Source organism: Pseudophryne corroboree, chromosome 11 (assembly GCF_028390025.1).
Source record: "Pseudophryne corroboree isolate aPseCor3 chromosome 11, aPseCor3.hap2, whole genome shotgun sequence".
Classification (NCBI taxonomy): Eukaryota; Metazoa; Chordata; class Amphibia; order Anura; family Myobatrachidae; genus Pseudophryne; species Pseudophryne corroboree.
The window spans coordinates 286,412,933-286,437,875 of record NC_086454.1 but is presented as its reverse complement, the minus strand read 5'-3'; the positions used below and the strand labels follow the sequence as shown (position 1 = coordinate 286,437,875).

The following is a 24,943-nucleotide window of genomic DNA, read 5'->3' as shown; positions in this document are numbered from 1 at the left end:
CATGCTTCGGGCAAGGTGCCTCGCTGCGCTCGGCACAGGTTACTGTTCCCAATTGTGGTCCACGTGGATCGTTAAGTATGAAAAGGTTCAAAAAAAGAAAAAATCGTGAAAAGCTCATGTCGACCTTTTGACCTGTGAACCTAGAACATGTCGACCTAGAGACCCTGTCAACCTAGTTACTGTCGACCAATGGTGGTCGACCTAGTTACTGTTGACCTAGAGATAGAGACTGGATCCCGCGCATTTAGCCCTTTAAAAATCGATCAGGGAGCTAAAACAGCCTAGCATGATGACTAGACTCAGATGTACAGTATGGGAGTTTTGCAGGCGTGTTGCTGAAAGTGGTTGTGTACAGAGATGCTGAATCGCTCACATTGGAGGCCATGCCTCAGACGGATGATCTGCACCTAGGAGATGTTGTTACCGGTAGTGGTGCACTAAAAGTGGTTGCACGGATGCACACCAGGGATGGGCTTTATAGTGGCATTAACATGAAGTCTCAGACCCAACTGCAGCAAAAGACGTAAGGAAGATTGTGTCAGCACAAATGAGGAGTGAGTATCCCGCCCACCTTGATAAACCCCGCCCCCTCAACAGATCCTTCTCCCATTAGGGTAACTTCCAGAAATTTCCTGGGCTGGTTTTACATCCCAATCTGCCCCAGCTTGTGGTTATTGCACCCATAATTACTTTGTTGTATTATGTATTATTTGATCCTGTTCAGTCAGAAGTATGCAGAGGTAGATGGCATTAAGAAACTTTTACAAGACAAGAAGCTTTTGAGTATGAGTTTGTTTTGTTTCTTGGCTGTCTTTCTCCAAATCATTATCTTCTTTTCACAATCTCTCTGGAGATAACAAAATATAGGTGCCATTTATACAGAGAAAAGCTGAAAGCTTTCAAGTGTCATGTGAAGACAGAGGGTGGAGGCGGGAAAATATTTTACATTACACAGAGTGAACAGACCTCAAGGGTACATTCCAAAGCCTCTCTCCTGACTTCATTTTGTGTCATGTAACTGTGGTTGTCATGGTAGCTCATGACACTGTACAGAATTTGAAATCAATAATAGCAGTTTAAGAACAAAACACAAGGAAAAAATTGTAACTACCAACATATAAAAGTGCTGCTTTAACTCGTGACGTCACATGAGGAGTGTCAGTGGCAAAAACATGTGGAGAAGTCGGCATTGTGACGTCCGGGATCCCAACTACTGGTATTGTAACCGCATCCCACGGAGAGCTGCCAAGAAACTTCGGACAGCTATACAGCACCGCATTACTGGCTGCAGGCTACAGTGTGCCGATCCAGGCAACCTGCTAGCCAGATACAGAGATCGTGGCGACAGCACTGCCCGCACACCCCTCCCTATGGTCCTGATGAAATGTGTCAGTCAATGAAAGATTAACTAACCCAATCTTAGTTTTTGTACCAACACAAAATAAAAGATTCCCAACAGGTTCTTACCTGACTTTTAAGCACCAGTTTTAGTGTGAATGAAATAAAGTTTGTGAAAAGCTGCTTCAGCCAGCCAGGCCTGCAAGAAACAAGACTTTTCTTATTATAGCAGTAAAAATGCATAATATTAATTGTCATTTTAATACATAATATACTCAGCATGGATGTCAGTATGTCTTTAAATATGCTCCTCTTACTCCTTGTTTCCATGCAGGTGTAAGACCAGGTCATGAAAGGTCAGGTAACAGTCAGACGTGTCTGCAGCAACACGCTTATTCCCACAAGCTGTGAACACAAGATGTAAGTAGGTGAGACATAGTGCAGGCCACTGACACCCAGAGAATGCAGGAAGTTACTGTTTTACCTCCATTTCTTATTCAGATTTCTTACTACAAGTGAGAGATAATTGAATTTTTTAATGATGTGCAAAATAATGTATATACAGTTCAAATTAATGGGAGGCGGTTGCACATACACAGATCGCCAGCGCACGCCATATCCCGGTGATTGTCCTGTTGTGCATACACAGATCGCCAGGAACCTGTCGCCCACGCCATATCTCTGTGACTGTTCTATTGCAAATACACAGATCGCCAGGAACCTGGCACCCACACCATATCCCAGTGACTGTCCTATTGCGCATACAATGATCGCCAGAAACGTGGCACCCACGCCATATCCCGGTGACTGTCCTATTGCAGATCCACAGATCGTCAGGAACCTGGCACCCACGCCATATCCTGGTGATTGTCCTATTGCACATACACAGATCACCAGGAACCTGGTGCTCATGCCATATCCCGGTTATTGTCCTATTGCGCATACACAGATCGCCAGGAAAATGACACACAACCATTTTCATGGTGATTTCTGCGGCATCAATGAACAGGAAAGTATTGTCTATACCGCGTGGGCCCCCACACAACCTGCCCCCATTATGCATGCTATTGCTCACATTTATTCCCAGTGTTTGTCAGGACTGCCTGCATTAAAACTGGCCTGTCAGAAATCTTCATGCCTGCATTAGAACTGGCTTCCCAGCAGCCCCCTCCATTGTGGGAAGACGGAGGGGAGACCACCGGGAGCCACGGAGACCATAAAAGGGATAAGTCTTTTTTGTATTTATTTTTTTCACACACCGCAGGGTTTTCATAGCTGAAAACCTGCTATTTTTTTAATTGGATGCCATGGGTATTGGGAGCACGAATACCCATGGTAATCCAAAATTGGGCACTAGGTCATACTTACCTACATTGTAAGTCTCCTCTCCGGGAGAAGCCCGGAGAGGAGACGCTGCAGGTGTCTTCGGGGGGCGGGGCCGGACTGTGACATCACTGATTTGCGTCATTTTAACCCCTTCTCCACCCGACGGACCCGCGAATGCGGGAGGTTATCTCTCCATCCCGCTCGCATCACTAGGGTGCGGTCAGGATGCAGGAGACCTGCCCACTCTTCCGGGGGTGCGGGGGGCTACCCCAACAAAACGGGAGCCTCCCGCAGCTTCCGGGAGAGTAGGTAAGTATGCACTAGGTACACAAGGTTTTTTACCTTGCTAAATCTTGCATCCAATTAAATTCCTCCTTACGGTACAAACCGACTAAATTGCATCAGTATGCCTATGGTCAGTCAGTCATACTTATGTGATCATCAGAGGACTACATTTTCCAGCCAGCTTTATCTAATTTACTCTACCAATTTTCATCATGCAGAACTTTATTCATACATACCATACTTACCTACGCTACCTCATTGTGCAGGAGACTCCCTGAAATAGAAGCAATCTCCCTGACTCCCTGAATAGTCCAGCAATCTCCCTGATTGCACCTTAACCCCATTATACAGCTGTTACATTCTGGGGGGGGGATAAATCACAGGTACATACATTCAAATGGGAACATCACTGTCATTTCCCTGCATTGGTTATAAGACACGATGATGATGTAAGTCATTTTTATGACACGTCTCTCAGATGAAGCAGTACACGTCCACACTGATAGGTATTACTTTCATATCTCCCTGAAATGCTTTTTCAAAAGTAGGCAAGTATGATACATACTAATAATAATATAATGTATAATGTAAAGCCAATAAGGTTCAAAACTACCACAGTTATTTACCAGTATTTAGTTTGTGTAACCTAAGCAACGATTAAATAGTAAATATGAAACACATATGAAAACCTGGGGCCTAGCTTTTAAATTTTATGGAAAATGTCTTCTGGATTATGGTTTATTACTAATTTACAACAGTAGTAGGTGGCAGTATAGGGAAGTCTGAGCACTGCGCCCTGAATGGAATACATACTATTTCCCGGCGGGCGAGATGCCGGCTGTTAAGATCCCTACAGCGGCATCCCGGACCGCCAGAAAGGTGGCAGCGAGGCGAGCGGTACGAGGATCCTATCCTATATTTATAAATAAAGAACATTAAACCCAAAACACATTTTTGTTCACAATAGGGCCCCTTGATACACTTAGATAATTGCAAATGAATAATATCCTTTATTATCCTGGATTAACATTCTCTGTTAACATATCATTGTGTTTACTTACTTAGTTTTGTGTTTACTTGTAAATCAGTGGAGGAAAAGATTTCAAAGTCAACTGATTGTTCAACCTTCACGCTACAGGTGAAACATTAACAATTGTTATTAAGATTAGACATGCATGAAGCGATTTAAGAGTTAATTTACCACATATATACATTTGCATGGGTTAAAAAAAGTATTTCCAGTATGTCCCCTCAATATTAGCCTATGATACAACCAGGTGTGAAATGTAGGGTTCCGGATGGGTCACATGTGTCTGAGGTTCGGAGACGTGGTATTAGTGATCACATTAATGTGGCGAGACTGTGATGATACAATTAAATGTGAGTTGCATCATTTATTTTAATGTAATTACAATGTTGTATTATATTCAACAAACATGAGCCATGGACCATGGTTATAGTCTAGGGACACAATACAATAAATGTTACTTGAGTTGTTAACATAATAGAAATACAGTATATGGCAGCGATTTCCAAAAAATTTTGAATCACGGCGCCCTAGAATATCAGAATTTATTTCACGGCACCCCTAAGCCAAAAATGTCTTATTGAGGAATTTAGAAAGAAATATTATATTAAGTAGATCGCATTTATATGTCATCCTTAGGGTCAGTTGTGTGGTGAGGGACAAGATTTGCTTCTGTTTGGCCACATATTTTATGACTGGCAGCCACCAGCACTGGTTTTGCCTATTATATTGACCATGAATAATTTGAATTGGTCCTGGACCACCAACCCAAGGCACCCCTGCAAGTGTCCCGAGGCACCCCAGGGAGCCACGGCACACAGTTTGGGAACCTCTGGTATATGGCCTTATTATTAAGAGCCCTTTGTTGCAATAAACAAAAAGTCCCTGTAATTTATATTATAAAAAAAAAAAAAAACCTGTTGCCAGAGTGGTTCAGGCCCAGAGCATTAAGAGTTAACTTAACACATCACCGCACCAGTGTTCTCAGTTGTGCGCATGTAGCCTGAGTTGGCAATAACAGAGGAAGTACAGCCGCTAATATCTTACTGACGGTTATTGCTGGTGATGATAAAAATTCCTATCGCTGGAAATAATCTATCATATGATCATATGATGATATCTTTCACCAGAAAAAACACCCATTTTGCTGTAAATAGGGCTCTTTACACACCGATGACTTATGTCCCTTTCATTTTAATTATGTCTATGTAACTCTCCCGCTGAATAATGAGGTAAGCTTTCCTACAGTAGGTGCAAAACACAAAAAACAAAAGAGAGTGAGAGTTGATTAAAGCATGAGGGAAATCAGTAGCGGATCTTGCCACGGGCAAGCAGGACTTTTGCCCGGGGCGCCGGCGCCATCCGGAGGGCGCCGCACCATGGCAAGATCCGCCACTGTGCCCCCCGCAGTGCCCCCCACTGCGAAGGGAACCAGACGCTACGCGTCTAGTTTCCCTTCGTGGAGAGGACCTTTGCTGTGCGGTGCGCGATGACGTCATCGCGCACCGCACAGCATTGTGGCACAGACGCTAGGGGTCATAATTGACCTCTAGTGTCTATGCTGTGCTATAGATCGGAGGAGAGGAGAGGAGAAGAGCGGCGCCGGCGGAGGTCTGCAGCGGTCTGGAATCAGGAGCGGGGATCGTAAGTATAAATTTTTCTTTTTTTTTTCTTTCAGTTGAGCTTCAAGGGGGAAAAATGGGGGCGTAACTGACCACGCCCCTATATTTTTGCCCGGGGCGCCACAAGGTCAAGAACCGGCCCTGAGGGAAATATAAGTGCCTAAGGGGGTGATTCAGACCTGATCACTGCTGTGCGATTTTCGTAACTGTTTTAATATATATCCTACTGGTATGATGTTTTAAATTACATTTGGATAATAACATAAAAATAAAAATCATTTTACATACACCTATACAGCTTGCCAGTGCTTTCAATTCTTTGGTTTTTGGTTTGCTTTAAAAAGAGTTGAGTATTCCCTGTTTTCTGGAAAGCTGCGGCAACTCTGTTATAAACACTGGTTATTTAATTGGCGCAGAGGAAAAACTATTTTTTTCATTTTCCGTCTGTGGGTGGTAACTGACTGTTTATTGGGAGTGTCAAGAAAAATGCAGGCATGCCCAAGCGTTTTCAGGGAGGGTGTCTGACGTCAGCTCCGATCAGCCTACTCTCATTGCATTGGAGGAGTAAGTCCTGGGCTGCGCAAAGACTGCATACAGTGAATTTTTGCAGCTCGGCGTCCACATAGGATCGCATACTTGCACGCCAAATATACACTCCCCCTGGAGACGGCGACTATCTGAACGCAGGACAGCGAAGTGTGCAGACAAGCAATCTGGTCTGAATCACACCCTAATTTTGAGGCAGTAACTTAGGTCTGGATAGCATGTGTGATGTTTGATGGACAGGTGTTTTAGTTCTTTACAGCCAATGAGATATCCGAAGGAGTGTATTTTAGTGTTGGCGGAATTGCTGACTCAGGAAGTCTGATTCTTTCCATCTAAGGGGTCAATCCTATTAACTGCTATGATCTCGCAAGTCATCGCGGCAGCAACCACACTTTACTGCGGCCCGAATTTGCACAAAAGTGCTCACTACCCCATAGGGCTCAGAGTAATTTTGTGCGAATTGGGGCTGATATCAGCTTGCAAAGGGTGCAAGATCAGGTGGCGTTGAAACGCCACGGCAACAGCACATCTCACCATTCGCAGCTAGTATGGGATTGAACCCTATTGAATTTTCTCACATTCCCTCCCTATTTGCTGTTGTGCAGTTCACTTTACTGTTCTGTGTTGTTTTGCATGTTCCAACCATTTTTATTTTCAAATGAGGCACAGGGAGGCGAAAGACACTACCCATTGGCAGCCAGAAGGACACAAGTGTTGTTTTCCGGGTATTTCCCCTTTCATTAAGGACGAGACTTCCACTATATTAGGGATGGGGCCTGCTCCCTGTCTTTGGGACAGGGTCAGTGCTGCCAAGTAAGGGTGGTGGTTTGCCTGGCAACAAGTCATGTCAGGTATGGGTGAGCCGGCTCCCTTTAGTTTGATCAGTAATTGGCTGTTGATAACATACAGTGCTTTCTTGCCCACCGTGATGAATATTTTTTAATTTGAAGTCAAAAAGTTGTAATCCTAATTCCGCCAACTCCTGTGTCCTGGTTTTTATTTCAGTTTATTTTTGGGGGTGGATCTGTAGATTTCCCAGGTTGGAATTTAAGGCAATCAAAATTTACTAAAGCTTCTAAAAATGAAAAGTGCTGATGTTGCCCATAGCAACCAATCAGATTCTGTCCATCATTTTCTAGGATGCAATAAAGAAATGATAGACAGAATCTGATTGGTTGCTATGGACAACATCACCACTTTTAATTTTTAGAAGCTTTAGTAAATTTACACCTTGATGTCCACTCCCTTCCGCAATTAAGCCATAAATGATGATACACTGAGCAGTTTGTTAGGAGAGCATTGGATTGGTTTGAAATATGTAGTCGGAGTCTTATCATACTGTGAAAATATATATTACAGAGAATCAGGGAAGATTAGCTGGTAGCGGGTCAGGGGAGCAATAGATCTGTATGTGGCAGTGTCTCTCTATTGTTTCTACTGTACTGTGTAAACTCATATATAAGTTTTTATTCAGCGGTTGGTTACGCTGACATCAGGTACAGCAGATCCCCATCAATCTTGCTGCAGGGAACAATGTATGCATGACTATATTATAAAGCAAACTCTCCAACTTACAACCACGACCCATATCCATAATTCAAAGTTCCTTTGAAAGACGCGCTGACGTTCTTGATCATAATTTCAACAGCATCATCTTCCTTTAGTTCCACTTCACTGTTTTCTATTGACAAATTACTGATCTGGATACTGAAACACATTAATGAATATTAATAGGACATGAAACGGACACAAACAATACCTGATTGTAACAATCTTTCCATCGCAACACAAGAAATCAGTAACAGGACTGTCCAACTATGGTTATGCAGGGACGTATTAAAAGAGAAGGGCGCACGTGTGCAGTCCCCTTCTGGCCCCCTCTACTGTCTCTTGTCGACAGCGTAGTCTCTGTGAGTGATGGTGCTAGTAGACTCTAGTGCTAACCTATAGGGAGTAATTCCAAGTTGATCGCAGCAGGAATTTTTTTAGCAGTTGTGCAAAACCATGTGCACTGCAGGGGAGGCAGATATAACATGTGCAGAAAGAGTTAGATTTGGGTGGGTTATTTTATTTCTGTGCAGGGTAAATACTGGCTACTTTATTTTTACACTGCAAATTAGATTGCAGATTGAACACACCCCACCCAAATCTAACTCTCTCTGCACATGTTAAATCTGCCCCCCCTGCAGTGCACATGGTTTTGCCCAACTGCTATCAAAATTCCTGCTGCGATCAACTTGGAATTACCCCCATAGTCCGCTGCACATGCATAGGGTTCCGGGGCAATGGCATGTTAGCCATTTTTCCTGGCGATTCCCCTAGTGCACATGTGCAAAACACCAGGAAAATGGCTGCCAAGCCATTTTCCTAGCGATTTTGCAAAGCTGCTGCAACATACGTAGAACTCCGAAGAGGGGAGTACTGAAGAATGAGTGCAGTGTGTGGTGTGGGCCCCCCTGGACCTGAGGGGCCCATGTGTATATTTTGCTGCACAAAGTCCGAAACTGAATCAGCGGCAAGTGTTTCTTATGATCATGTGTGGCGCCCCAGCTGCTGATGCTAAATGAATTGATCATCGCAACAGAAGTCTGAATAGAGTCAGGACTCAAGACTCAGATTTTTTTAGTGCATGCATGGCGGCTGCCCGGTACTTCCCGGCTGCTGGCATGTACGTTATACTTTCTAAAAACTTCAAGATGACTTGACTGTCTCGGGAGCGGGGCGAGGGAGGAGTCCTGGCACACTGCGGGGCAGATGTACCATGCCTTGGAGAGTGATAAAGTGGAAAGATAAACTAGTAACCAATCAGCTACTGTTATTTCCAAACACCTCCTGTAACATGGCAGGAGCGGATTGGCTGGTACTTTATCTCTCTCCACTTTATCACTCTCCAAGGCTGAGTACTGTACATCTGACCCCATGTTGTAAGAGCTTGAGCCAAGGGGTGGTGCAGGGAAGTTGCTGACTGACAGACTAACAGCTCTGCAACAGCAGCTCTCTGAATATGGGGGGGGGGGGGGGGGGGGGGGGGGCACCATCGGTCCACAGCTACCATCAATGGTGGAAAACCATCTGGTTCTATGCCATTGATGGTAATACTAGTTACTATCGATGGTTTCGAATCATCGATGGTCGATGGGCATCCCTACCAGAGAGGAGAGCTAACATGTAAGAAAATATGGTTAAGGGAGAGGGCCCTGACAGAGCGCACTTCTGCCCTGGTACGGCGCTGAGTGACAACATGCACTCCAAAAGAAGACTAACAAATGGCAATCACACAGCAGCCATTTCAGTAAATGTTTATCACTGGACTTACACTGTATGACGTGAGCTCCTGCTGACATCTACATATAACCAGCTTCATTGCAGGACTCCTCAGCAAAGTACATACAGGATATCCTGGTCAGCTTGTAAAAAGACTGACTCAATAAACTTATCAGCTGGGTGGGGAGATTCTTAAGATACACTCTGTGGTAACTAACCATAAGCCATTCAGAATGTAAAACGATATGCCAAAAATGTATTAATTTAAAAGAGGGCAGTGCAGTGGGCTGCTACTGGAATTGGCAAATCAATTTAGTCTGCCAATCTAAAAAAGCAGCAGAGGGTAGGGCTCTTTGGCTTGTCATTGGTCTGCCCCCTGCTTACAGCCAGTGTACAGCAGTGGGACCCCAAGAAAATGCAGCATTGGCAGATGCTGAAACTGCTGCTGAGCCGTAGCTGGGGGCCCCACCTGAACTGGGGATACAGACAAACTCATACCACCCCCAGTGTCCTGAAGTTCTCTCTAGTCTAGTGATCCGGCGATAGCTGCCGACATAGCCAATAGGAAACAGGCTGACGTTGCAGGCTGCTAACTACTGATTTCTGTCTCCCCCTTGCGTCGTAACTCCTCCCCCTTACGGAAAAGGTCCCTTAGCCCACTTGATTCTAGCATCTACCATTTCGGTAACAGTTGAGATGTGCTGATGTATAGTGGGCACTAAAATAAGCAAGGGGATGCCAGAAATTGTCTGTTACACTGCCTGCACGTGAGGGCCTTTATTCAGTGTATAATTCTGACCTGTCTACATGGATAAAGCTGATGACAGCAGTGTAATACACATACACATTCTGTTTGGATCATATTATCTCTTACTGTACAAACCATAAGTTTAAGGCAGAGAGGACCTTACTTGGTCAGACCGTAGGTGACTGCTCCCATAAATCTGACACCCTTCTCTCCGCTGATGTCAGGAAAAGACGCATGCCTAAATGCAGCCTGAATAACTTCCGTTGTCTTCTCATTCACTAAAACAGATCATGATGTAGCAGTCATTCACATGTAAAAATACACACAATTCCTATATTACACGCTGCAATATTCTGTCCAGATGTGGGCCAGCTATAAAGCTAGTGATTTATGCCTGTGAGCGTAATGAAAACCCTGATATTCACCATGGACCCTGTAAGGTAGTAATGGACCTTGCCACGAGGAACCCACAACTTGACGAGTGCAGCAAGCCCCTTGCGGGCTCAGTGGCAACCGGGTTCTATTCTCAGTCTATGGGTGTCGTGGACACCCACGAGTGGGAATAGTCCCTGTTGGTCGGCATGCCGGCCGTTGGGATAGTGAGGAGGAGGAGGGATGTAGGTAGGTAATGTGATCCGGTCACGTAACTACATCCCGTTCAGCCTAGTCCTTAGAAAAGGTGAACTATAGTTATTGGGCCTAATTCAGGTGTGGTTGGAGTTGCTATAACTTCCTTGGAAGCAGCAGTGATAGCGCTGCATGGTAATACAGCAGGAGGCATCTATTACAAGCAAACGCCTCCTGCTGCAGTAGTGACCCAAGCTGCATTCTAGGACGCAGAATTGGATCAATCTGCCACCACTGAGTGGTTTACGGCACCCATGGTGCTGCACAAAACGCTCATCGCAGAGGCCAGGAAATCACTGTCCTACAACGGAGATCCCTGACCTCTTCCCTCCCCTTAAACGGCAGCGATGCGCCTCCGTTTTCACAAATGGAGGCCGCCGCCCACCCGAACGGCAGCAGACTGTCAATCACTGACAGTCTGCTGCCGTCCTTCTAATGTCGCATGACCCATTCACACATGAACAGAACGGATCCTGCACATGCACAAAGTGCCAAACATTGATACTTTGCGCATGACAGCGGCACAAATACCGCACCTGAATGACCTCCATAGTGAAGTGATTTACTCCCAAAGGTTGGGCAATTAAAAAAGTATAAAGACATAACTATATTATACCTCATATGTGCCATAAAATCTATAATGTGCCATTTTATCTTCCCCATCATGTAATAAACTGTTTTAGCATGATGACACTTGTACCTTTCAAAGCATCTTTGTGTGGTATGGTACATGCGTGCTCGATAATGTGACATTTGCATTGGTAAATTATCTTGTAGAAGGGATATAGGGCATAATTCAGACCTGGACGCTGCTGCTGCAGCAGCGTTTGCAGGCTGAAGCCCGGTGAAGTGTGCGTATGCGCAGCAGTCGCACTGCGCGTGCGCACACAGTGGGATGTTACGGCATCTCACTTGTGCGATCGCCTCTGCCTGATTGACAGGCAGAGGCATTCGCAGGGCGGGAGGGGGCATCAAAGCAGCGTCTTGGCATTAGGTGCGAGCGTTCCGGACAAAGCAGGTGTGTCCAGACCATTTGCGGGGCAGGCTGCAACGGCTACGTGATGTCACATGCAACGGCTGCGACCCGAAACATGGTGGGTAGCCGCCTGCCTAGGCAGAGGGCTACTCGAAACATGAATTACACAGGTTCTGTGGCTGGCTGACTTCAAACCTGTGTTTCACCTGGAGATAATCAACCATAGAACCTGTGTAATTCATGAGTGTCACGGTTTAAAGGAATAGTATGGTAAGCCTACATATACCCCCTCAATCTACACCAGTGGTTCTCAAACTCAATCTTCAGGACCCCAAACAGTTCACGTTTTCCAGGTCTCCTCACAGAATCACAAGTGAAATAATTGACTCCACCTGTGGATCTTTTAAAATGTGCCAGTGAGTAATGAATACACCTGTGAACCTGCTCGGTGACCTGGAAAATGTGATTTGTTGGGGGTCCTGAGGAACGGAAAATGACAAAAATGGTCAAATAAATTGGTTAAATCCATTTGCTTTAACCAATTTGTCTAAACGACTGTTATTGTCAGCTTTCCGCTATTTCGGAGCAAATGGTCAATTGTCATTTACTCCCATACCAACCAGCCAGCCAGACTGGACAATAAATCCCATACCAATTTACTCCCATACCAACCAGCCAGCCAGCCAGACTGGACAATAAATCCCATACCAATTTACTCCCATACCAACCAGCCAGCCAGACTGGACAATAAATCCCATACCAATTTACTCCCATACCAACCAGCCAGCCAGACTGGACAATAAATCCCATACCAATTTACTCCCATACCAACCAGCCAGCCAGACTGGACAATAAATCCCATACCAATTTACTCCCATACCAACCAGCCAGACTGGACAATAAATCTTTAGGTCAGAGGTTCTTAAACATGGTCCTCAAGGCACCACAACGGTCCAGGTTTTAGGGATATCCACGGCTCAGCACAGATGGTTAAATCAAATTGACTTATGTGCTAATGAAGTCATCTGTGGCCAAGCATGTATAAACTTAAAACCTGGACCATTGGGGTGCCCTGAGAATCTGTGCACTAAGTCAATTTTTTTTATTTTTTTGTACCAAGGTGCTCCCACTCTCATTCTTTCTCCCACACCCAGCTATCAGCCAGTATTACCATTCCTCAGTTTCAGATTTGCTCATCTCGTGTGTGAACATCCTGTAAGTATACAGCATTTGCATAGTCTGCTGTCCATAGGTCCCCATTAACATCCCTCCTAGCGGCAAATAATCCTGAAGTGGCATCACCCTTCCACCCCCACCAAACATACAGTGATAACTTACCCCCAGGAGGAAGTACACCCCCCCCCCACACACACTCACTGTCCATTGGTCCCCACTGAAGAATAATCCCTCAGTTAATAGAATCCACTGACCATCCCTGATCATCTTTCCCCCAGCTGATCTCTTTGCAACAGATTTTAACCTTACCTTCCAGCACATGTGGTCCAGAAAGCCAGAATTTGCAGTGATATTGTGAGTATTAGACCACTACATCACTGCTGTGAGCCTTAAGGCCCATACACACTAGAAGACTTGAAAGATGAACAATGTGGAAGATGAGCGATTTTCCTTGAACTCCCTGCCAAACGATATTGAGTGTACACACGGAGCGATTTTACAAACAATGTAAACAACAAACGATCTGCTCTGCTGGGATTGAGTTGTATGCATGGACAACTGATGACCCGCTTCAAACGAGCGCAGATGCGCGCATCGTTCATCATTCGCTGTGTACACACTAGACGATTTGAACAATATATTGTTCATGAATCGTCGTTATCACTCAAATTGCTGGGAAAAAAAACTTCTAGTGTATATGGGCCTTAACATGTAATGTGTAGTATTACCCAAGGCTGCAAGAAATATGTCTGGTTGTATCTTTTCTTGCTTAGCTTTGTATAATGAGAACTGGAAGATGGAAAGGTTCTCTAAGATGAGGCAAGCACTTACACACCAAGGCGGCTGGCTTCGTTACCCTGCAGACTATCCCAGTCTCTTGAGGGGATGATGGCTCAAACTCACAGGCTGATGAAATTCTCAGAAAGCAGGAGAGAAGGATTGCGTGCCACATGGTAACAGTCCTGCAGACAGAGCTCTGGCAGCTCTTGGTAGTGAGCTGTAGTTCTTATAATCACAGTTACACTAAGCACAGGAAACAGCACATTTCCAGAGTTTTCCCAACTTCCTTTTTGGTCCGTGCTTATCCTTCCCTACAATTGCTGGAAATGACACGATAAAGATATTATATAACTCACACATCTGCTCAGTTCATTAAAGGTCAGCGGCCCAATAACAAAATGAAATGAGATACTGCCAATATGTGGCTTTAGATAACTCAGGGATTTTTTTGCCCCCCTGGAAGGTTTATTAGAAGGCATTCCTAGGACTTGTGTGTGAACTCTGAAATTTTTTCCATGCTGTTCCAAAAACAGGATAGTGTAAGAGAATTTAAAAACCTATTGGTGGTCATTCCGAGTTGTTCGCTTGTTTTTTCCCCGCAACGGAGCGATTAGTCGCTAATGCGCATGCGCAATGTCCGTAGTGCGACTGCGCCAAGTAAATTTGCTATGCAGTTAGGTATTTTACTCACGACATTACGAGGTCTTTTCTTTGTTCTGGTGGTCGTAATGTGATTGACAGGAAGTGGGTGTTTCTGGGCGGAAACTGGCCGTTTTATGGGAGTGTGTGAAAAAACCGCTACCGTTTCTGGGAAAAACGTGGGAGTGGCTGGAGAAACTGGGGAGTGTCTGGGTGAACGCTGGGTGTGTTTGTGACGTCAAACCAGGAACGACAAGCACTGAACTGATCGCCATGGCAGAGTAAGTCTCGAGCTACTCAGAAACTGCACAGAGATGTCTTATCGCAATATTGCGAATCTTTTGTTCGCAATTTTAAGAAGCTAAGATTCACTCCCAGTAGGCGGCGGCTTAACGTGTGCAATGCTGCTAAAAGCAGCTTGCGAGCGAACAACTCGGAATGAGGGCCATTTTGCAATGTATACTTTATCGTGTCCAATTAGACATGACTTTACCTCCAACATACAAATTACTAACCTTGTTTCTCTCTTCTCTGGAGCCCTTGGAAAAATGGGTGCCCAGAGCAGCCTGCAGAAGTGCAACACTTCAAAATGATTGGGTTACGGTCGTTAGGTCGACACAACTTAGGTTGACACTCATTAGGTCTACCACACCATTATGTCGACATGTCCGTTCGGCCAACATGTACTATGTTGACAGATCAAAAGGTCGAAATGAGTTTTTCACATTTTTTTCATGTTTTAGATTTTTTTTTCACACTTAACGATCCACGTGGACTACGATTGAAACAGTAATCTTGCCCGAAGCATGGCGAGCGAAGCGAGGGGACATGGTGCACTAATCTGGGTTCCCCGTCACTTTACGAAGAAAATGACACCAAAAACCTCATGTCGACCTTTTGACCCTGTCCCTCACTGCCAGAGGAAGTAGTAATGGTAGACTCTATAAACGCATTTAAAAACGGATTGGACAAATTTCTAACAGGAAAACATATCAAGGGCTTTAGCATTTAGCATATTGACATTAAAATGATCTGGGAGTGGTAGGAACCATTGCTGTAAATCGGTACTAAACCATTACTTCAGCATGCACATTATAAAATAAACAGATTAATGCAGAATACAGGTTGAACCCGATGGGCATTTTGCCTCTTTTCAACCTCACTGACTATGTAACTAATGCATGTCAACCTAATGACTGTCGACCTAAGTTGTGTCTATCCAACGACCCATACACAAATGATAATGGAGTCAGATCAGGGGGCACTCACAAGTTGTAGTCTCAACTTTGTCTCCTGTGATTGGTTTTTCCCCTGAAGGTTTTCAGAACCGGCACATAGTTTAAAAACTGTGATAACTGCAGAAAAATCAGTGTACTCTGAACATTGGACATGTTATTTCATTCTGGTACAGTTCAGAAAAGAGAAGCCAATGTGCTTTTGGTTCCCATAAATGTCTCACATTTGTGCTACACAGCACTTGTACCAGTTACATATAAAGTCTTTTTTTTTTTTTTTTACCATTTGCCAGAAACACTGTTGCAAGAGATAATGTAACGCACAATTCACCTGGGCTATAGCCAATAACATGAAGTATTTGTTTGCTAAGGGATGCAGTCAATATACTGGCTGTCGGAATCCCAACAGCCAGTGATATTCCAATCACCACCGAGTATTCCCACTCGGTTGGTGGGTCAACACCACCAACCAAGTGGGAATAGAACTTGTGGCAAGTAAAGTGAGCCACCGGGCCTCATGCGTGGCGAGCGCAGATGGGATTCCACTGTCGGTATAGCAACAGCCAGCATCCCGTCTGCCAGGATATCATATGTATGCCATTTGCTATATCTAGTAGGTATGTTATAGTTCTATTTGAAAGTTAATGTTGTATAAATCAAAAGCTACAATATACCCACCATTGCACTGCACAAGCACTGGGAAGAGATGCAAGCCTTCAGTAAGCAAGAGCTCATGCACTTCTCCCTTCATCTTTCCCTTGTACTATCCAGAACATCATTTGCTTGCCCATACACAAGGTACAAGAATGAGTACTGTACTGCTTCCCACATGCAACTCCACCATTGTAAGCTCCTACTATTCACCAAGTTGTTTACCCTTTACCCTAGAGGTACACAAACTCTGTGCTCTAGGCATCCCAACGGTCCTGATTTTAAGAATTACTATGCTTGGGCACAAGTTACTTAATTAATACCTCAGTCAACTTGATTTAACAATCTGTGCTCAGCCATGGATATCCTTTAAACCTTGGCTGTTGGGTTCCTTGAGGACCAAGTTTTGGTACCATTGCTTTATCCTATTATCTGTCCTTTCCAGTTTGCGGTGTTCTAGCAAAGTTTGGTACTTATACAGTCAGCCATTTTGTATTTTACATGTTGCTCTGATACAGTGTTATTGCGACATGTTTCTATGTTACCGTGTATGACTCTGCAGACACTTTGTGCTACCTAATAAGTTGAGTACAGAAAAGCCACACATTTACAACAGAAGGAAATGGCTGAGAAAATGACAGCAAAGCTTTCTATTGTATTGCGCAATTGGGACTTAGTCAAATTCATCTGCCAAACTATGACATAACTAACTGCAGAGTGAGGGAGTTTTGTGGTACAATTTTAAAAAGGTTACTTTACTAACCCTAATATAGCTATTACGAGGGGATTGCAATAAAATTCCAGATGTGCAGTGTATTAGTACAGTTAACAACCAGTGCATTGTCTGGTTGTGAACTGTAAGCCCTAACTTCTTGTGAAATGTCAAGGCTCTAGAACCATATAAGCAGAAATGATGTTCACTTCCTTCACTAACTCGTTATGGAACACAACAGAAGCCTCTGGAGAACCATTATCTCCTATGACTACAAGAGTGGTCTGCAACAGGACAGGATTGACCAACGGCAAGCTGCTTTTAAGGAGGAAGCACTGCCCTGAACCAATGTGTTGTAGTGGTTTGCAGAATTTCGGCATGGGAGATGACTCCTGGAAGACGTGGAGCACTGCAGCCAACTTGTGTCCGCCATCACCAAAGATGTTGTTGCCGTGTGGGCAACAGTCGAGTTGGACACCAGGGTGACTGTGGTCCAGTTAGAGGAGCTAGGCATCTCATCAGGATCCATCCACTAAATACTCTACAAAAAGCTTGGCCTGAGCAGGGTTACTGCACGCTGGGTAACCCCATCAACTCACTCAAGAGCAGGATGCTCCGGTGACTTGGTGTTGCATCACATTGGCCAGTTTTGATGGCAGTCACTTAAAAACAGTCTGGTCTCTGGTTTGAAAGTAGATCCAAGATTCATTGCCACTGATCTACCAGTCAACGCAGTGGACCCCAATTGCAGGTGCACACCACACAAAAGTTCCAACAAGAGCACAACATGGACAATCAGATGGTGGCTGTTTTTGTTATTAGGACTGGACATGTAGCTGCCATATCATTTGTGCAAAAGTGCAGTCACTGGGGACTGATACTCAAACCTGCTGGAAGCTATTTCCAGGTACCATCCAAAAACGCACTTGTGGTGCCCTTATCCATTGTGACAATGAACCTGCACACAAGACCAGTAAAGAGGTGGATTTTCTGACAGAAGAATACATCCAGGAGCTTGGTCATCCACCATACAGTCCAGACCTAGCCCCAAAAATTGAGGTCAGGATACTTCAAATTCATTTGGAGTAACTAGAAGCTGTATTGGAGACCTCCTTCCAGCATGTAGAAGACATACCTGCTTTGGACTGGTCCAGCAGCTTTGAGTGGTTTGTACACATGCAACTTTGCATAGACTGCTCTAGCAAACACTTTGAAAAATTAATGTTTACCATTTGTAAATACTTTTTGCATCCAGAAACTTACTGCATAACCCACGAGTGTTTCTCCCTTATATACTGTAATCCTCAAAGTTTTAGAACTCATTGTGTCATTGAATTCATGGGGTAAAATTAATACGGGGAGAGAAGATGGAGGTCCAGGATTTCCTCAGAGAAGGGCCATATTTTAAAGCAGAAATCATTAAAGCAAAACCAGGTTGATTGCTGCTTTAAAACTACATCCATTCTTGCACGAAATACCAAACCTCTGGCTTCTCACACCCTATTACATTTACCACCATGGGTTGTATTGTTGCATGTGACTTTCCATTGAGGTAACCTTGCTCTGTGTCTGGAGAACTTGACAACTCCATCCTTTGTTCTAAATTGTCCACTACATGGCAAGAGGACTCGCTGGTATGTGCAGGAACTTCTCAACCACTGCCCATCAAACAGATAAGGACAGATTATACAGGGGGAGTATTTAAAAAACAATAACTCGTAGCATGTGAACACCAATTAATGAGACCCACAATAGTCTTATTGACATCTGTGTCTGGGTACTTAATCCCACAATGTAAATGGCAATTACAGAAATGAGCAAAACCAAAACAAAGGGTTAACAGAGGTTCCCAAACGCAGTCCTCAAGGCACCCCAACGGTCCTGGTTTTAAATGTATCCATGCTTGGCCACAGGCAATTTCATTAGCACCTTAGTCAATTTTGTTTTAACCATCTGTGCTGAGCCATGGATATATCTAAAACCTGGACTGTTGGGGGCCTTGAGAACCGCATTTGGGAACCTCTGGGTTAACGCTTCAAAATGTAAACATCTGCCTCTCTATTTGAGGGAAGGTGGGGGTTTCTGGCTTATTTCTTGGGATAATCCATATTTAAAAAAAAAACAAAAAAACCTAAAACAGACCGCATATTAGTCCTAAACAGGAATTCAGCTCTGTTGATCGTTATACATTGTTAGTGGTTGTCGGTTTTGCAGATTACACATACAAAGAACATGATTGGTGAGCTGTATATCAACTTCCTAGCCAAGTTTACCAAGTTCATGCATTTTTCTACGTGTTAGGGGTCTACACTGTGCAAATACAGCACTATTTACATGTAGGGGTTTAAAGACTTGAAAGTGGAATTTGACTATGATCCGGGGTCTCTCCCATACAAAAGAGACATATCTCTTACATAAAGACGAACAGCCAGGCCAAGATACATCCGATTACCGCCAGGACATTTTTTGGTCACAGCGACTGCATTAGGGGGCCCAAAGTCAGTCTGTCCAAGTGTTAATGCCAAAAAGTATAAATTCCCCTGCTTTTGATGAATTGCTACATTTGGTTATCTGTTCCCCTATGGTTAAAACATAGGAGAATGAGTTATTACCAATATACAAACTTGGGAGATGAGCAAAGAAAATAAGAATTTACTTACCGATAATTCTATTTCTCATAGTCCGTAGTGGATGCTGGGGACTCCGTAAGGACCATGGGGAATAGCGGCTCCGCAGGAGACTGGGCACATCTAAAGAAAGCTTTAGGACTATCTGGTGTGCACTGGCTCCTCCCCCTATGACCCTCCTCCAAGCCTCAGTTAGGATACTGTGCCCGGACGAGCGTACACAATAAGGAAGGATTTTGAATCCCGGGTAAGACTCATACCAGCCACACCAATCACACCGTATAACCTGTGATCTGAAGCCAGTTAACAGCATGATAACAGAGGAGCCTCTGAAAGATGGCTCACAACAATAACCCGATTTTTGTAACAATAACTATGTACAAGTATTGCAGACAATCCGCACTTGGGATGGGCGCCCAGCATCCACTACGGACTATGAGAAATAGAATTATCGGTAAGTAAATTCTTATTTTCTCTAACGTCCTAAGTGGATGCTGGGGACTCCGTAAGGACCATGGGGATTATACCAAAGCTCCCAAACGGGCGGGAGAGTGCGGATGACTCTGCAGCACCAAATGAGAGAACTCCAGGTCCTCCTCAGCCAGGATATCAATTTTGTAGAATTTTACAAACGTATTTGCTCCTGACCAAGTAGCTGCTCGGCAAAGTTGAAAAGCCGAGACCCCTCGGGCAGCCGCCCAAGATGAGCCCACCCTCCTTGTGGAGTGGGCATTTACAGATTTTTGGCTGTGGCAGGCCTGCCACAGAATGTGCAAGCTGAATTGTACTACAAATCCAACGAGCAATAGTCTGCTTAGAAGCAGGAGCACCCAGCTTGTTGGGTGCATACAGGATAAACAGCGAGTCAGATTTCCTGACTCCAGCCGTCCTGGAAACATATATTTTCAGGGCACTGACAACGTCTAGCAACTTGGAGGCCTCCAAGTCCCTAGTAGCCGCAGGCACCACAAATAGGTTGGTTCAGGTGAAACGCTGAAACCACCTTGGGGAGAAACTGAGGACGAGTCCTCAATTCCTCCCTGTCCGAATGGAAAATCAGATAAAGGCTTTTTCAGGATAAAGCCGCCAATTCTGACACGCGCCTGGCCCAGGCCAGGGCCAACAGCATGACCACTTTTCATGTGAGATTTTAACTCCACAGATTTAAGTGGTTCAAACCAATGTGACTTTTGGAACCCAAAACTACATTGAGATCCCAAAGTGCCACTGGAGGCACAAAAGGAGGCTGTATATGCAGTACTCCTTTTACAAACGTCTGAACTTCAGGGACTGAAGCTAGTTCTTTTTGGAAGAAAATTGACAGGGCCGAAATTTGAACCTTAATGGACCCCAATTTCAGGCCCATAGACACTCCTGTTTGCAGGAAATGTAGGAATCGACCCAGTTGAATTTCCTCCGTCGGGCCTTACTGGCCTTGCACCACGCAACATATTTTCGCCAATTGCGGTGATAATGTTTTTGCGGTTACATCCTTCCTGGCTTTGATCAGGATAGGGATGACTTCATCCGGAATGCCTTTTTTCCTTCAGGATCCGGCGTTCAACCGCCATGCCGTCAAACGCAGCCGCAGTAAGTCTTGGAACAGACAGGGTCCTTGCTGGAGCAGGTCCCTTCTTAGAGGTAGAGGCCACGGATCCTCCGTGAGCATCTCTTGAAGTTCCGGTTACCAAGTCCTTCTTGGCCAATCCGGAACCACGAATATAGTGCTTACTCCTCTCCATCTTATCAATCTCAGTACCTTGGGTATGAGAGGCAGAGGAGGGAACACATACCCTGACTGGTACACCCACGGTGTTACCAGAGCGTCTACAGCTTATTGCCTGAGGGTCCCTGGACCTGGCGCAATACCCGTCGAGTTTTTAATCATGTGGAAGACTTCTGGGTGAAGTCCCCACTCTCCCGGGTGGAGGTCGTGCTGAGGAAGTCTGCTTCCCAGTTGTCCACTCCCGGAATGAATACTGCTGACAGTGCTATTACATGATTTTCCGCCCAGCGAAAAATCCTTGCAGCTTCTGTCATTGCCCTCCTGCTTCTTGTGCCACCCTGTCTGTTTACGTGGGTGACTGCCGTGATGTTGTCCTACTGGATCAACACCGGCTGACCTTGAAGCAGAGGTCTTGCTAAGCTTAGAGCATTGTAAATGTCCCTTAGCTTCAGGATATTTATGTGAAGTGATGTCTCCAGGCTTGACCATAAGCCCTGGATATTCCTTCCCTGTGTGACTGCTCCCCAGCCTCGCAGGCTGGCATCCGTGGTCACCAGGACCCAGTCCTGAATGCCTAATCTGCGGCCCTCTAGAAGATGAGCACTCTGCAACCACCACAGGAGGGACACCCTTGTCCTTGGTGACAGGGTTATCCGCTGATGCATCTGAAGATGCGACCCGGACCATTTGTCCAGCAGGTCCCACTGGAAAGTTCTTGCGTGGAATCTGCCGAATGGGATTGCTTCGTAGGAAGCCACCATTTTACCCAGAACCCTTGTGCATTGATGCACTGAGACTTGGCTCGGTTTTAGGAGGTTCCTGACTAGCTCGGATAACTCCCTGGCTTTCTCCTCCGGGAGAAACACCTTTTTCTGGACTGTGTCCAGGATCATCCCTAGGAACAGAAGACACGTCGTCGGAACCAGGTGCGATTTTGGAATATTGAGAATCCAATCGTGCTGCCGCAACACTACCTGAGATAGTGCTACACCGACCTCCAACTGTTCCCTGGATCTTACCCTTATCAGGGAATTGTCCAAGTAAGGGATAACTAAAATTCACTTCCTTCGAAGGAATATAATTTCGGCCATTACCGTGGTAAAGACCCGGGGTGCCGTGGACCATCCATACGGCAGCGTCTGAACTGATAGTGACAGTTCTGTACCATAAACCTGAGGTACCCTTGGTGAGAAGGGTACATTTTGACATGAAGGTAAGCATCCTTGATGTCCCAAGACATCATGTAGTCCCCTTCTTCCAGGTTCGCAATCACTGCTCTGAGTTACTCAATCTTGAATTTGAACCTCTGTATGTAAGTGTTCAAAGATTTTAGATTTAGAATCGGTCTCACCGAGCCGTCCGGCTTCGGTACAACAGTGTGGAATAATACCCCGTTCCCTGTTGCAGGAGGGGTATCTTGATTATCACCTGCTGGGAATACAGCTTGTGAATGGCTTCCAAAACTGTCTCCCTGTCAGAAGGAGACATCGGTAAAGCCGACTTTAGGAAACGGCGAGGGGGAGAAGTCTCGAATTCTAATTTGTACCCCTGAGATATCACCTGAAGGATCCAGGGGTCTACTTGCGAGTGAGCCCACTGCGCGCTGAAATTCATTGAGACGGGTCCCCCACCGTGCCCGATTCTGCTTGTAAAGCCCCAGCGTATACTGAGGGCTTGGCAGAGGCGGGAGAGGGTTTCTGTTTCTGGGAACTGGCTGATTTCTGCAGCCTTTTTCCTCTCCCTCTGTCACGGGGCAGAAATTAGGAACCTTTTGCCCGCTTGTCCACGAAAAGACTGCGCCTGATAATACGGCATCTTCTCATGTTGAGAGGCGACCTGGGGTACAAACGTGGAATTCCCAGCTGTTGCCGTGGCCACCAGGTCTGAAAGACCGACCCCAAATAACTCCTCCCCTTAATAAAGCAATACTTCCAAATGCCGTTTGGAATACGCATCACCTGACCACTGACGTGTCCATAACCCTCTACTGGTAGAAATGGACAACACGCTTAGACTTGATGCCAGTCGGCAAATATTCCGCTGTGCATCACGCATATATAGAAATGCATCTTTTAAATGCTCTATAGGCAAAAATATACTGTCCCTATCTAGGGTATCAATATTTTCAGTCAGGGAATCCGACCACGCCAACCCAGCACTGCACATCCAGGCTGAGGCGATTGCTGGTCACAGTATAACACCAGTATGTGTGTAAATACCTTTTAGGATACCCTCCTGCTTTCTATCAGCAGGATCCTTAAGGGCGGCCATCTCAGGCGAAGGTAGAGCCCTTACAAGCGTGTGAGCGCTTTATCCACCCTAGGGGGTGTTTCCCAACGCACCCTAACCTCTGGCGGGAAAGGATATAATGCCAATAACATTTTAGAAATTATCAGTTATCAGGGGAAACCCACGCATCATCACACACCTCATTTAATTTCTCAGATTCAGGAAAACTACAGGTAGTTTTTCCTCACCGAACATAATACCCCTTTTTTGGTGGTACTCGTATTATCAGAAATGTGTAAAACATTTTTCATTGCCTCAATCATGTAACGTGTGGCCCTACTGGAAGTCACATTCGTCTCTTCACCGTCGACACTGGAGTCAGTATCCGTGTTGGCGTCTATATCTGCCATCTGAGGTAACGTGCGCTTTAGAGCCCCTGACGGCCTATGAGACGTCTGGACAGGCACAAGCTGAGTAGCCGGCTGTCTCATGTCAACCACTGTCTTTTATACAGAGCTGACACTGTCACGTAATTCCTTCCAACAGTTCATCCACTCAGGTGTCGACCCCCTAGGGGGTGACATCACTATTACAGGCAATCTGCTCCGTCTCCACATCATTTTTCTCCTCATACATGTCGACACAAAAGTACCGACATACAGCACACACACAGGGAATGCTCTGATAGAGGACAGGACCCCACTAGCCCTTTGGGGAGACAGAGGGAGAGTTTGCCAGCACACACCAGAGCGCTATATATATATATATACAGGGATAACCTTATATAAGTGTTTTTCCCCTTATAGCTGCTGTATAGTTAATACTGCGCCTAATTAGTGCCCCCCTCTCTTTTTTAACCCTTTCTGTAGTGTAGTGACTGCAGGGGAGAGCCAGGGGAGCTTCCCTCCAACGGAGCTGTGAGGGAAAATGGCGCCAGTGTGCTGATGAGATAGGCTCCGCCCCTTTTACGCGGACTTTTCTCCTGCTTTTTTATGGATTCTGGCAGGGTTTAAAATTCATCCATATAGCCCTGGGGGCTATATGTGATGTATTTTCGCCAGCCAAGGTGTTTTTATTGCGTCTCAGGGCGCCCCCCCCCCCCCAGCGCCCTGCACCCTCAGTGACCGAAGTGTGAAGTGTGCTGAGAGCAATGGCGCACAGCTGCAGTGCTGTGCGCTACCTTGTTGAAGACAGGACGTCTTCTGCCGCCGATTTTCCGGACCTCTTCTGCCTTCTGGCTCTGTAAGGGGGCCGGCGGCGCGGCTCTGGGACCCATCCAAGCTGGGCCTGTGATCGTCCCTCTGGAGCTAATGTCCAGTAGCCTAAGCCCAATCCACTCTGCACGCAGGCGAGTTCGCTTCTTCTCCCCTTAGTCCCTCGATGCAGTGAGCCTGTTGCCAGCAGGTCTC

The 24,943-nt window shown here is 45.4% G+C and overlaps 1 protein-coding gene across 1 annotated transcript in view; it reads right to left on the bottom strand.

Moving 5' to 3' along the window:
• Positions 1-13,935, bottom strand: part of CETP (cholesteryl ester transfer protein) — a 70,828-nt gene extending 56,893 nt beyond the window's left edge. The window contains exons 1-6 of the mRNA XM_063944238.1: positions 13,767-13,935; positions 10,320-10,434; positions 7,720-7,851; positions 4,011-4,081; positions 1,656-1,743; positions 1,468-1,537 (exon numbers count right to left, since the gene is read on the bottom strand). Coding sequence (XP_063800308.1) covers positions 1,468-1,537; positions 1,656-1,743; positions 4,011-4,081; positions 7,720-7,851; positions 10,320-10,434; positions 13,767-13,887 — 597 coding nt within the window. The 5' untranslated portion in view covers positions 13,888-13,935. The remainder of the gene's footprint in view (positions 1-1,467; positions 1,538-1,655; positions 1,744-4,010; positions 4,082-7,719; positions 7,852-10,319; positions 10,435-13,766) is intronic.
• Positions 13,936-24,943: the final 11,008 nt, after the last annotated feature.